This window comes from Ornithorhynchus anatinus, chromosome 5 (genome assembly GCF_004115215.2).
Source record: "Ornithorhynchus anatinus isolate Pmale09 chromosome 5, mOrnAna1.pri.v4, whole genome shotgun sequence".
NCBI lineage: Eukaryota > Metazoa > Chordata > Mammalia > Monotremata > Ornithorhynchidae > Ornithorhynchus > Ornithorhynchus anatinus.
Window position 1 is genome coordinate 10,057,753 of NC_041732.1, and position 15,087 is coordinate 10,072,839.

At 47.2% G+C, this 15,087-nt stretch overlaps 1 protein-coding gene and 1 non-coding gene across 3 annotated transcripts in view; both read right to left on the minus strand.

Moving 5' to 3' along the window:
* Window positions 1–5,410, minus strand: part of MORF4L1 (mortality factor 4 like 1) — a 37,914-nt gene extending 32,504 nt beyond the window's left edge. For both annotated transcript variants that reach the window (XM_029065479.1, XM_029065478.1), the window contains exon 1: window positions 5,336–5,410. In XM_029065479.1, the coding sequence (XP_028921312.1) occupies window positions 5,336–5,375 (40 nt within the window). In that variant the 5' untranslated portion in view covers window positions 5,376–5,410. The remainder of the gene's footprint in view (window positions 1–5,335) is intronic.
* Window positions 5,411–13,095: 7,685 nt separating this feature from the next.
* On the minus strand, window positions 13,096–13,168 carry TRNAK-CUU. Its single transcript has one exon. It is a non-coding gene; the product is annotated as a tRNA-Lys (tRNA).
* Window positions 13,169–15,087: the final 1,919 nt, after the last annotated feature.

Sequence of the window (15,087 nt, forward strand, 5' to 3'; positions counted from 1 at the left end):
CTCCCAGCTGAACTGTGAGCTTCTTGTGGAACCTGATTATCTCGAATCTATCCCAGGGTTTAGTACAGTGCTTGGCACGAGGTAAGCACTTAAATACCACAATTATCTTCATTGTGTTTAGTATTACCTAGGCTTGGGTAGGCAGTTGGGGACTTCCCCAGGGTCACGAAATATTTCAGCTGACAAGTCATTTTTAAAGAATTTAAGAGCACAGATTCTGCAATCTTGAAATAGAAGAATGGATAGTCCGGTGCCAAAAAGGCTCATCTGCAAGCCCCTTAACACAAAGAAACTTAATTGTTCTCATGTGAAGATGTTGTTCTGCCAGTGAACACTTCCTTCGACAATCTGATTATCCTGTATCTACCCCAGCGCTTAGAACAGTGCTCTGCACATAGTAAGCGCTTAACAAATACCAACATTATTATTATTCCTTGTATTTGTGAGGCTGAATCAAAGCTATTTACTGAGAGCTTACTGTGGGCACAGCACTCTACTAAGGGTTCGGGAAGGTACAGTACAACGGAGTGCCCAGACAAGTGTCCTACCTACAAAAGGAGTTTACGGTCTAGAGACTGAAGGTCTACGTATAACCAGTAGTCCTGTCCTTACACTCAATCTCTCCTCTCAGAAATGCTTCTGGCTTGCCAAAAGCCGTTGTTCAAAAACAAAAAATAGAAACAAAAACCCAGCAAAGACAACTCCATTAAAGTCGATAGCATTAAAATTGGCTCAACTGCCCCGCTGTGGTTTCCCAGAAGCCCTTAGCTCAGCACCATGGCTCAGGGTTGTCCTTTCCAGTTATCCTGAAGACATTTATTCTGCCAATTAAATGAGAATCATCATTTAAGAACATCAACCCTCTTCTGGGATATTGAACGTAATTGATTCACAGTCAAATAGGCGGCAGCAAGGCCTAAAGGAAAGAGCATGATTCTGGATATCAGAGGACCTGGTTCTAAACCCAACTGTGTAAAGCCTTGGGCAAGTCATTTCACTGGGCCTCATTTTCCTCATCTATAAAATGAGGATTAAATGCCTGTTCTCCCTCCTACTTATACAGTGAGCCCCATGTGGGACAAGGACGATATCCAACCTGATTATCTTGATCCACCCCAGCACTTACTGTATGCCAAGCACCCTAATAACTGCTCAAAAACAATACACAATTATTGTAGAATCCAAGCTCCCAGCAAAGATTATGTCTGCCAACTCTATTACTGTACTTTCCCAAATGCAAGGTATATTAATAATAATAATGTTGGTATTTGTTAAGCGCTTACTATGTGCAGAGCACTGTTCTAAGCACTGGGGTAGATACATGGTAACCAGGTTGTCCCACGTGAGGCTCACAGGTAATCCCCATTTTACAGATGAGGGAACTGAGGCAGAGAAGTTCAGTGACTTGCCCACAGTCACACAGCTGACAAGTGGCAGAGCCGGGATTCGAACCCATGACCTCTGACTCCCAAGCCAGGGCTCTTTCCACTGAGCCACAATATTGCCCTTACACACAGAATGCAGTAGCTTATTCAGCTAAAGAACCAATAATATCTCAAACCACTGAGTGTCCCTAATATCAGCTTTTATGGTAATACATAATTCTTTATTAAACATGATCCTATTTACTGCAGTGGGGCAGAAAAAGAGTCAAGGAGCTGGTACCTTTGAGGCCAAAACCTGCAGTTATTACTAAAACCCAAATCTACACAGTAATTCCAGAGTACTAAATTTTAGTGGTGGTTCAATGTGGGGAAGAGAAAGAATGGAGATTAGCAGAGATCTGGTTGGGTTTCGATACCACAGACATGAGGTGGCTTTTTTTTTTTAATGGTATTGGTTAGACGCTTACCATGAGCAGTATTTTTTAAAAATGCGTTTGTTAAGCACTATGAACTGTGTTTTTGTAATTGTATTTTTTAAGTGTTTACTAAGTGCCAGGCACTGTACTAAGCACTGGGGTATGTCAATCAATCAATAGTTCTTACTGAGGACTTACTATGCATGGAACACTTTACTAAGTACTAATACCCTACTTAAAACTCACCTCCTCCAAGAGGCCTTCCCAGACCGAGCTCCCCTTCTCCCTCTACTCCCTCTACCGCCCCCGCTTCACCTCTCCGCAGCTTAACCCTCTTTTCCCCCCATTTCCCTCTGCTCCTCCCCCTCTCCTTCCCATCCCCTCAGCACTGTACTCGTCTGCTCAACTGTATATATTTTCATTATCCTATTTTGTTAATGAATTGTACATCGCCTCGATTCTATTTAGTCGCCATTGTTTTTAGGAGATGTTCTTCCCCTTGACTATTTATTGCCATTGTTCTTGTCTGTCTGCCTCCCCCGATTAGACCGTAAGCCCGTCAAACGGCGGGGACTGTCTCTATCTGTTGCCGACTTGTTCATTCCAAGCGCTTAGTACAGTGTTGTGCACATAGTAAGCGCTCAATAAATACTATTGAATGAATAGCAGTTGGGAGACTATGACAGAAGTAGTATATCCATTCACTGCCCCAAACCACCTTACAGTTTAGAGGGTGAATACAAGGTAATCAGGTTGGCTACACAGTCCATGTGCCACTTGGGGCTCATAGTCTTGATCCCCATTTTACAGATGAGGGAACTGAGGCCCAGGGCAGTTAAGTAAAGAGCCTGGGCTTCGGAGTCAGAGGTCATGGGTTTGACTCTCAACTCTGCCACTTGTCAGCTATGTGACTGTGGGCAAGTCACTTAACTTCTCTGTGCCTCAGTTACCTCATCCGTAAAATGGGGATTAACTAGGAGCCTCACATGGGACAACCTGACTACCCTGTATCTACCCCAGCGCTTAGAACAATGCTCTGCACATAGTAAGCGCTTAACAAATACCATTATTAAGTGACTTGTCCAAGGTCACACCAGACAAGTGGCAGAGCTGGGATTAGAACCCAGGTCCTCCAACTCCTAGGCCTGTGCTTTCCACTAGGTCACACTGCACTTGCCAAGCAAAGGCTTTGAGCAAACTGTAAGAAGCAGTCAAAAATAGAATCAGGAACAGCTGCTGCAGCAGCTACAAATCGAAGCATTCACACCAGGTTTACAGACGGCAGTGACCCTCTTATGATGTCAATTAATCAGTGGTATTTAACGAATATCAAGGAAGGAACCTGTGCCCATACAGCCTTTTCTCTTCCCACCGATAGACATTTGGGGTCTGGCTGTTAAGACAAAATGGTTCTCCAGGCCTGCTGAATTTAGCCACGAGCAAAAACAGCTGCAGGCTCTTAGCAGCAAAATGGCCTAGTCCAGAAGAAAACACAAAGCCCTTGGCTTTCCTTCTAGCAACATGACCTTTAGAGTCTCATGAAAGCAGCGTGGCTCATTGGAAAGAGCATGGGCTTTGGAGTCAGGGCTCATGAGTTCGAATCCCAGCTCTGCCACTTGTCATCTGTGTGACTGTGGGCAAGTCACTTCACTTCTCTGTGCCTCAGTTACCACATCTGTAAAATGGGGATTAAGACTGTGAGCCCCACGTGGGACAACCTGATTCCCCTGTCTACCCCAGCGCTTAGAACGGTGCTCGGCACATAATAAGCGCTTAACAAATACCAACATATATATGAAAGGAACATTGAAGTTATCCACAAGAAAACATTCCACCTCTTCAGGTTACTGCTTTTCTAGGTACCAGACCTAGAAGATGGAAACTCTGCATTGGAGTCCCATAACAGCAATGACAATGATTAATTAGGCTACGGGACCTAAGATCAGGGAATGGGGTTCGCTTAACTTAGCAAATAAAATGTGTTTCAAACTTATGCATGAGAATGGTGCTCTCTAAAGATGCAGTTACTAAATCCCAGGTGTTCAGAGCACTGTACTAAGCGCTTGGGAAAAGTACAATACAGCAAGAGAGACAATCCCTACCCACAACAATGAGCTCACAGTCTAGAGGGAACATAGCCAATACTTAGAAACCACATATATATATATATATATATATATAACATATATGTATGAAAATATACATATAAAATGACAAATGAATTAAAGGGGCTGACCAACCAAAAGGAAACATTCAAAAATTGAACCTCGGGACAATCCATCAATCAGTGGGGTATTTACTGAGCATTTACTATATGCTACCATGTCCTAGTATATTGTCCTCTCCCAAGCATTTAGTACAGTGAAGCAACGTGGTTTAGTGGAAAGAACACGGGCTTGGGAGTCAGAGGTCGTGGGTTCCAATCCCAGCTCTGCCACTACTCTGCCATGTCACCTTGGCCAAGTCACTTCATTTCTCTGGACCTCAGTTCCCCCATCTGTAAAATGGGGATTAAGACTGTGAGCCCCACGTGGGACAACCTGATTACCTTGTATCTGCCCCAAGGCTTAGACCAATGCTTGGCCCTAAGTCACTTCACTGCTCTGGGCCTCAGTTCCCTCATCTGTAAAATGGGGATTAAGACTGTGAGCCCCACGTGGGACAACCTGATTACCTTGTTTCTTCCCCAAGGCTTAGAACAATGCTTGGCCCACAGTCAGCAGTTCTAACAAATATTATTACTAAGCGCTTGGGAGCGTACCATACCTTAAACTAGGTTTTTTTGGGGGGGGGATGAGGTTTTTGGGGGGGGGGGGTGAGGTCCCCCCAACGCCCCTCACCTCAGAACAGTGTGGACTCCTTAGTACAGTGCTCTGCACACAGGAAGCGCTCACTCAACACGACTCGATGAATGACTGCTCGTTGTGAGTAGGGCTCGTGTCTCCCAACCTTGTCCTCTCCCAAGGCTCTGCACACACAGATGCCCCCGGCTGGGCAAAGGGGGGGGGGGGGCGGATCCCCCCCGGATCCATTTGCCACGTTTGCGGGGCACAGGAGCAGCCGCTGCAGCCATGTTGCACGGCAGCTGGGCCTCCCTCTTCCTCCTCCTCCTCCCCGGAGTCCCTGCCCCTTCCCAACCGTCCCAACGCCCTCCCCAGCTGCCCTCCCCGCCGCCTACTTTCTCTCCCCCCTCCTGCTTTCTCTCCCTCCTCCCCCAAACGAGCCTCCGCCTGCAGCAGGGCCTAGCACCAAGAGGCCGAGCCTGGGAGTCAGAGGACCCGGGTCCCCACCCCGTCTGCTGGTTGACCTTGGGCAAGTCACTTCCCTGAGCCTCAGCTCCCTCCTTTGGGAGAGGGGCATTCAGACTGGGCCAATCCCAATGATCCGGTCCCTGCGCCTACCACAGCGCCTGGCCCCCCAATACCTAGTACCCTCCTAATAACTATTATTGTGCCGTTCCCTCCTCCGTTTTCCCCCCATCCATTTCCCCCGCGGCGGGTGGGTCCCGGAGCGGCTCCCCGGGGCCGGACTCACCCTCTTGGAATTTGGGCTTCGGGTCCTGCTTCGGCGCCATTTATAAATGACTCTCCGCCTTCCCCGCCCCGCCCCACCCCCCCCTCCTCCCCGTGATCCGACCCACCCCCCACCCCACCCCACCCCGCCCCGCGTCAGACGGGCGGCCGCTCTTCCCGCAGCCGGTCCCGCAGCTGGTCCCGCAGCCGGTCCTGCCGCCGCCAGGACCGCATCCTGCGGCCCGACCCCGATCCGCCAGCCCCCCACAGGCCCCGCTGTCACTCTGCCGCGGCGGCGGCGGCGGCACCCCCCCACTCCCCAGCGCGCAGGCGCCGCCGCGCTGCATGCCGGGAATTGTAGTTCGGGCGCCCTTCCCTCCTGCCCTCTCTCTGCCGCCATCTTCCCCCTTTTCATTCCTTCGCCGCCGCGCTGCATGCCGGGAATTGTAGTTCGGGCGCCCTTCCCTCCTGCCCTCTCTCTGCCGCCATCTTCCCCCTTTTCATTCCTTCGCCGCCGCGCTGCATGCCGGGAATTGTAGTTCGGGCGCCCTTCCCTCCTGCCCTCTCTCTGCCGCCATCTTCCCCCTTTTCATTCCTTCGCCGCCGCGCTGCATGCCGGGAATTGTAGTTCGGGCGCCCTTCCCTCCTGCTTTCTCTCTGCCGCCATCTTCCCCCTTTTCATTCATTCATTCAATAATAACGTTGGTATGTGTTAAGCGCTTACTCTGTGCAGAACGTGTTCTAAGCGCTGGGGGAGATACAGGGTCATCGGGTTGTCCCACGTGAGGCTCCCAGTTAATCCCCATTTTACAGATGAGGGAACTGAGGCCCAGAGAAGTCAAGTGACTTGCCCACGGTCACACAGCTGCCAAGTGGCAGAGCAGGGAGTCGAACCCATGACCTCTGACTCCGAAGCCCAGGCTATTTCCACTGAGCCATGCTGCTTCCCAATAGTATTTATAGTTAAAAAAAAATATTGGTATTTGTTAAGCACTTACTATGTGCAGAGCACTGTTCTACACACTGGGGGAGATACAGGGCAATCAGGTTGTCCCAAGTGAGGCTCCCAGTTAATCACCATTTTACAGATGAGGGAACTGAGGCCCAGAGAAGTCAAGTGACTCACCCACGGTCACACAGCTGCCAAGTGGCAGAGCAGGGAGTCGAACCCATGACCTCTGACTCCAAAGCCCAGGCTCTTTCCACTGAGCCATGCTGCTTCCCAGTATTCAATATATATAGTATTATTATAGTATTATGAATATATAGTATTCAATTATAGTATTTGATAGTATTTAGAATAATATTAATGTTGGTATTTCTTAAGCGCTTACTAAGCACTGTTCTAAGCGCTGTTCTAAGCAGTTACTTAGAACTGTTAGAACTGTTCTGCTTAGAACAGTGCTCTGCACATAGTAAGTGCTTAACAAATACCAACATTACTAATCAGGTGGTCCCACGTGAGGCTCACCATCTTAATCCCCATTTTACAGATGAGGAAACTGAGGCCCAGAGAAGTGAAGTGACCTGCCCACAGTCACACAGCAGCCAAATGGCAGAGGCGGAATTCGAACCTATGACCCTCTGACTCCCAAGCCCGTGCTCTTTCCCCTGAGCTACGCGGCTTCTCTTATTGAGCGCTTACTATGTGCAGAGCACTGTACTAAGCACTTGGAATGTACAATTCGGCAACAGATAGAGACAATCCCTGCCCATTGACGGGCTTACAGTCTACAGTCTTAGAGAAGCAGCGTGGTTTAGTGGAAGGGACCCGGCCTTGGGAGTCAGAAGTCGTGGGTTCTAATCCCCACTCTGCCACTATCAGCTGTGTGACTTTGGGCAAGTCACTTCACTTCTCGGGGCCTCAGTGTCCTCATCTATAAAATGGGGATGAAGACTGTGAGCCCCACGTGGGACAACCTGATGACCTTGTATCTCCCCCAGCGCTTAGAACAGTGCTTGGCACATAGTAAGCGCTTAACAAATACCATTATAATAGGGGGAGACAGACAGATAAAAACAATAGCAATAAATAGAATCAAGGGGATGTACATCTCATTAACAAAATAAATAGGGTAATATCCCCTCGGTGCCCTGCTGAGGTGTGCATATTATTTCGTACGCGAAAAGTGAATGGCACTAAAAAAAGGCAGCGAGGATTCAAACCCAAGGTGGTGACCCAAGCTAGGAAAAGTAACACTCAGTGCTCATTTGTATATATTTTTATGACCCTATTTATTTTGTTAAAGAGGTGTACATCCCCTTGATTCTATTTGCAGAGAAGCAGTGTGGCTCAATGGAAAGAGCCCCGTTTTCGGAGTCAGAGGTCATGGGTTCGAATTCCAATCTGCCACTTGGCAGCTGTGTGACTGTGGGCAAGTCACTTCACTTCTCTGTGCCTCAGTTACCTCATCTGTAAAATGGGGATTAACTGTGAGCCTCACATGGGACAACCCGATGACCCTGTACCTATCCCAGCACTTAGAACAGTGCTCTGCACGTAGTAAGCGCTTAACAAATATCAACATTATCATTATTATTATTATTATTATTATCTTCATGATGTTGTCTTGTTCTGTTTTGCTTTGCCGACTCCCCCGTTTAGACTGTGAGCCTGTCATTGGGAAGGGATTGTCTCTATTTGTTGCCGAATTGTGCACTCAAAGCGCTTAGTACAGTGCTCTACACATAGTAAGTGCTCAATAGATACTATTAAATGAATTAATTCATTCAATCAGTCAGTTGTAATTAATAATAATAATAATAATGATGGTATTTGTTAAGCTCTTACTATGTGCCAAGCACTGTTCTAAGCGCTGGGGTAGATACAAGGTCATCAAGTTGTCCCTGGTGGGGCTCACAATCTCCCATTTGACAGATGAGGTAACGAAGGCACCGAGAAGTGAACTGACTTGCCCGAGGTCACACAACTGACAGGAGACGGAGGCGGGATTAGAACCCACGCCCTCTGACTCCCAAATCCGGGCTCTTTCCACTGAGCCATGCTGTTATTGGGTGCTTACTGTGTGCAGAGCACTGTACTAAGCGCGTGGACAGTACAATGCCAATTAGAGAAGCAGCATGGCTCAGTGGAAAAAGCCCGGGCTTGGGAGCCAGAGGTCATGGGTTCTAATTCCAATCCTCCACTTGAGAGCTATGCGATTTTGGGCAAATCACTTAAGTTCTCTGTGCCTCAGTTCCCTCACCTGTAAAATGGGGATTAAATCTGAAAGCCTCACGTGAGACAACTTGATTACCTTATAACCCCCTCCTCCCCACCAGCATTTAGAACTACTCTGTGCCTCAGTTACCTCATCTGTAAAATGGGGATTAACTGTGAACCTCACTTGAGACAACCTGATTACTCTGTAACCACCCCAGCTCTGAGAACAGTGGTCTGCACATAGTAGGCGCTTAACAAATACCAACATTATTATTATTATTAGAACAATGCTTGGCCCATAGTAAGCACTTAAATACCATCAACAATATCATTATTACTATTATGTATATATCTATAATTCTGTTTATATTGATGTCTGTCTCTCCCCTGCCCGTTGGGGGCAGGGATTGTCTCTCTTTATTCATTCATTCATTCAATAGTATTTATTGAGCGCTTACTATGTGCAGAGCACTGTACTAAGCGCTTGGGATGAACAAGTCGGCAACAGATAGAGACGGTCCCTGCCGTTTGACGGGCTTACGGTCTAATCGGGGGAGACGGACAGACAAGAACGATGGCACTAAACAGCGTCAAGGGGAAGAACATCTCGTAAAAACAATGGCAGCTAAATAGAATCGAGGCGATGTACAATTCATTAACAAAATAAATAGGGTAACGAAAATATATACAGTTGAGCGGACGAGTACAGTGCTGTGGGGATGGGAAGGGAGAGGTGGAGGAGCGGAGGGAAAAGGGGAAAATGAGGCTTTAGCTGCGGAGAGGTAAAGGGGGGATGGCAGAGGGAGTAGAGGGGGAAGAGGAGCTCAGTCTGGGAAGGCCTCTTGGAGGAGGTGATTTTTAAGTAAGGTTTTGAAGAGGGAAAGAGAATCGGTTTGGCGGAGGTGAGGAGGGAGGGCATTCCAGGACCGCGGGAGGACGTGACCCAGGGGTCGACGGCGGGATAGGCGAGACCGAGGGACGGCGAGGAGGTGGGCGGCCGAGGAGCGGAGCGTGCGGGGTGGGCGGTAGAAAGAGAGAAGGGAGGAGAGGTAGGAAGGGGCAAGGTGATGGAGAGCCTTGAAGCCTAGAGTGAGGCTTTATTGCTTTATTGCACTTTCCAAGCGCTTAGTACAGTACCCTGCACACAGTGAGCGCTCGATCAAGACGATTGAATGAAAGCGCTCAGTAAATACCAAGCAAGTCACCTCACATCTCTGGGCCTCAGTTCCCTCATCTGTAAAATGGGGATGAAGACTGTGAGCCTCACGTGGGACAACCTCATTCCCCTGTAATAATAATAATAATAATGTTGGTATTTGTTAAGCGCTTACTATGTGCAGAGCACTGTTCTAAGCGCTGGGGTAGACACAGGGGAATCAGGTTGATCCACGTGGGGCTCACAGTTTTCATCCCCATTTTACAGATGAGGGAACTGAGGCACAGAGAAGTGAAGTGACTTGCCCACAGTAACACAGCTGACAAGTGGCAGAGCTGGAATTCGAACTCACGACCTCTGACTCCAAAGCCCAGGCTCTTGCTCTTTCCACTGAGCCACGCTGCTTCTCTACTGTATCTACCCCAGCGCTTAGAACAGTGCTCTGCACGTAGTAAGCGCTTAACAAATACCAACATTATATTATTATTATTACTGTTATTATTATTACCATTGGAATGAATGGAGGTATTGTAACTGTAACCTTGAACCTCCAGTGCGCATGCTGGGACATGTAGTTTGGGGAGGGAGGCGGTTTCTTCCCTTCTCCACCCCGCCCCTCCCCGTGCTTTTTTCAAGAGCCTCGGTTTAGGACTTAATCAATCAATCAATCAGTCAATAGGGATGGGCTCGGAACCCGGCGAAGTGGCCTGGCAACGCCTTTTTTTACCTCAGTCCTTTTGAAAACTGAGTTATGGCTAAATTTCCATCCATTCATTGAATAGTCCTTATTGAGCGCTTGCTTTGTGCAGGACACTGTACTAAGCGCTTGGGATGTACAAATTTTACCCCGGGAAGGGCTCAAAGAACAAAAAAGGCTCTTCAATGAACAGCATCTATTCGGGATGTGTGCAGCGAGGGTCAGATTGACCAGAGAGACAGCAACTGAATGAGTCTCGAAAAGGACTGAGGATTCGTAACTTTGGACACGAGCCTCCAACCCCAAAACATGCTCTAGTTCAACCCTGTAACGGTAGTTAATGACTGAAACCTAACGTTTACCCCTTCTCTTTCAGAGAGAAACCTGGTACCTCAGCTATAAAAATTACATGTCACGTATGCGGGTGCTTAAAAGAAAAATACCCACCTTGCTCTGTCAGAGGGACTGGAGAAGAAGGACCGGAATTTTCATTTGTTTGTTGTTTTCAGGGCGTAGGTGCCGGTTTTTCATTATGACCACAGAGCGCACTTGGAGCAAGGGTTTAAGGGGGTGTGACTTTGAGGGACAGAAGCCCTCTCCTTTAGTCACCTTTCAGGAATGCAAAAAGTCTCAAGGAGGCCCTGAGGCCTGGTGAAGAAGAGGAAAGCCCCTAACTTAGCCTCAGAGGCTAGAAGTAATGGTGAAGTCTCCCCTGGAGAATGACTAGGCCTGGAGACTTCAGGACTGAGAAACCTCATGAAGGAATTGATTATTATGCTCTACCCGACTGCCCTAACCTCTCTCAGGCCTGTCACGTCCTTGGTGGCCTGAAAAGGACAATGAGCCAGTAGGGAAGCAGGACACCGCAAAGAGAATGCAGATGATGTTTAAATGCAGGGCTCCTTTAGGGCTGAAAGAACTGCAGAGTGTTGACACTGGGCCTCGGTCAGTCGGCCAGTCAGTAGTATTTACTGAACGCTTCCGGTGGGCAGAGCAATGTACTAAACTCTTGGGAGAGTACAGTGGAACAATAAACAGACACATTACCTGCCCACGACGTGTCCCACCCCAGAGGGTGAGTGCCTTCGTGAGCCTCTGCAATCTCATCTGCCCAAGTTATCAAGAGTCACTTCCGAAGTGGAGCAAGGTGAGTCAACTGGCTCAAGACACAGTAAGGTCCTGGGGTCCTGGCGTGCCCCTTCACAAAATAATAATAATAATAATATTGGTATTTGTTAAGCGCTTACTATGTGCAGAGCACTGTTCTAAGCGCTGGGGTAGACACAGGGTCATCAGGTTGTCCCACATGGGGCTCACAGTCTTAATCCCCATTTTACAGATGAGGTAACTGAGGCACAGAGAAGTGAAGTGACTTGCCCACAGACACACAGCTGAGAAGCAGCGTGGTGCAGTGGAAAGAGCACGGGCTTTGGAGTCAGGGCTCATGAGTTCGAATCCCAGCTCTGCCACTTGTCAGCTGTGTGACTGTGGGCAAGTCACTTAACTTCTCTGTGCCTCAGTTCAATCATCTGTAAAATGGGGATTAAGACTGTGAGCCCCACGTGGGACAACCTGATTCCCCTGTGTTTATCCCAGCGCTTAGAACAGTGCTCTGCACATAGTAAGCGCTTAACAAATACCAACATTATTATTATTATTATTAAGTGGCAGAGCTGGAATTCAAACTCATGACCTCTGACTCCAAAGCCCGGGCTCTTTCCACTGAGCCACGCTGCTTCTCAAGATGGGGGCAACTGGCTCAAGGCACAGTAAGGTCCTGGGGTCCTGGTGTGCCCCTTCACAAAAATAGGGGCAGTGTTGCCCCCTAACAAAAACACCAGTTAATAATAATAATAATAATAATAATAATAATAAATAACTATTTATTATGCACTTAATAAGTGCTAGGCACTGTACTACGCGCTGGGGTAGATACCAGCAAATCAGGTTGAACACAGTCCCTGTCCCTCATGGGACTCACAGTCTCAATCCCCATATTAGAGATGAGGTAACTGAGGCCCAGAGAACTGAAGTGACTTGAACAAGGTCACACAGCAGAAAAGTGGGTCGTTGTGCTGCCCTTCCAGACCTTAGAAGGACCACGTCCACACTGATAATTCATTTATTTATATTAAAGTCTGTCTCTTCCTGTAGACCGTGAGCTCATTTTGGACAAGGAATATGTCTGTTTGTTGTTCTTTTGTCCTCTCCCAAGCGCACAGTACAATGCCTTGCACTTTCTAAGCGATCAATAAATGCGATTGAACGAATGACAATAGAACCACAAACAGACACATTCATTCATTCAATCGTATTTATTGAGCGCTTGCTCTGTGCAAAGCACTGTATAAGCGCTTGAGAGAGGACAACAGAACAAGGAGACACATTCCTGTCCACACAAGCTCAGTCTAAAGGGGGAGATCCAAGACCCTTTTCACCCCCACCATCGCCTCCCCGAAAATATCAGTTCTGAAGTCTATAGATCATTTACTTCCCATGTGTTTTTTTTACTCCCAATTTAGGGCGTTGCGTTACTCCTCAAATATATTATATGCTGTGAAACGTTTTTCTTCTATGCCACATTCAAAAACACCCTTATGACATAGTGAGTTTGAGACTATGTCGTTTCAGTTTTTAAAATGGATCAATGCTAAATTGTTTCTTTCATTTCCCTTTTTTTTTTTAGAATTCAGTGCATTTGAACTGCGAATAGTGGCTAAACGTTAAAAATGGACCGGAAAGAAAAGTGAAAAAAAAAAACCGGACCGCCCAACGTGGGGCTCGAACCCACGACCCTGGGATTAAGAGTCCCATGCTCTACCGACTGAGCTAGCCGGGCGCGGTGAAAAACCGTTTTTAATTTCCCTCTCTTATAGGAAAATGTAGCATTTTTGGATTTGACAATGTATATTAAAGATATTATGAGGTTGATGTCATTCTGCGGAAAACGTTCTCTTGATTGTTTGAAGATGTAAATGGATTTTTGTGTTTTGCCGCTGATTTTTGAGGTGAGAAGCAACAATTCAGCCCACGCTCAAACGCCCTCTTGCGGGGGTCGTGGGGATCGTTAAGGACGGAGCGGGAAAACAGGGGAGCTGGAAAACCGGGGAGCGGGAATACCGGGAAGCGGGAATACCGGGAAGCGGGAGGGGGTCCCGTCGCGCCATCTAAGCCCCAATCCTCACTTCATTCATTCAATCTTATTTATTGAGCGCTTACTGTTTGCAGAGCACTGTGCTGAGCGCCTGAGAGACTACAGTATAATAATAAATAATAATAATGGTATTTAAGCGCTTACTATGTGCCAAGCACTATTCTAAACTCTGGAGTAATCAGGCTGTCCCACGTGGGGCTCACTGTCTTAATCCCCATTTTACAGATGTAGTAACTGAAGCACAGAGAAGTTAAGTGACTTGCCTAAAGTCACAGAACTATGAAGTGGCAGAGTCTGAATTAGAACTCACGACCTGGGACTCCCAAGCCCGGGCTCTTTCTATTAAACCAAGCTCCTTCTTACATAACATACACTTCTCAGTATAACAATATAATAGACACTTTTCCTGCCAAAAGCCTTAATGTTCTCTGGGGGAGTATGAGCCTGTTCACCCCAACCCTGTTTTTCTGAAAAATGATTGCTCAGTCTGGTGATGAAGATAACATCACTTGCCCTGGTCCAAGCCAGAGGTGTTTTATTTGGGTACCGGGAGAGTGATGTGATTAGGGGTAATCTGTGATATCCCCTTGGATTACTTTGGTTACAATCTATTACATAAAATGGAGGTGATTTAGTCATTTCCCGGGATCCGGTCCCTAGACTGCCCAGGGAAGATTCCATTTATTGAGCTCCCTCTGCTTTTTCCCTGTGAAAGTGCAGAGATCTGTGAAAATCAATCATCAATAATTCCTTGGGGTTCACAGAGATGGAATCAGAACACAAGGAACAGAAGGGTGGCACGTCTGCTTCTTTATCAGCACACAGAAGTCCGCTCGCCAGTCACAAGATTTTTGAATTTGGAGGAGTAGAGGGAGGGTGGGGAATGTACTGTAGGACTGAAACAAAATTTGCTTCTAGGAAGTGATTTGAATCGATTTTTTGAGAACTCATGCACCTCTTAGTCAGAGAGATGGAATAAGTGGAAAGAGCCGAGAAGATGGGTGAGAAAATGAAAGACTGCCTCTTCCCACTGGCTGGATTGGATGATCTCTCTGGGTCTTTGTAGTTCTGGAGTCTATAGTGGCCAGTAATAATAATGACGATGATGATGATAGCTATGACCTGTACTATGTATTAAGCACTTGGTAGATAGAAGGTTTTCAGATCAGTCACAGACTTTTCCCCAGAGGGCTCATGATCCATCATGTTAAAAGGAAAGGGATTGAAAGTTTGTTGATGCTCCACTTTAAGAGCTCCACTGGGTGCAGAGTTGTGTAGGGAGGCAGCATGGCCTAGTGGAAAGAGCAAGACCAGGGAGTCAAAGGATCTGGGTTTTAACCCCTGCTTTGCCACTTGCCTATGTATCCCTGCACAAGCATCACTTCTCTGGGCCTGTTTCCTCCCCTGGAAAATGGAGATTTTGCACAATGCTTGGCACATAGTAAGGGCTTAACAAATACCATCATTATTAGTTATGCACCACCACCCCAGAAAATCTCTGAGAAAATGAATAACCATCTCTTCTAATTTATTGGTTCTACTGGTTGATCTCGCTGCATCCTTGCCATTCTGGAGTCTATTGTGGCCAATAATAATAGTAATAA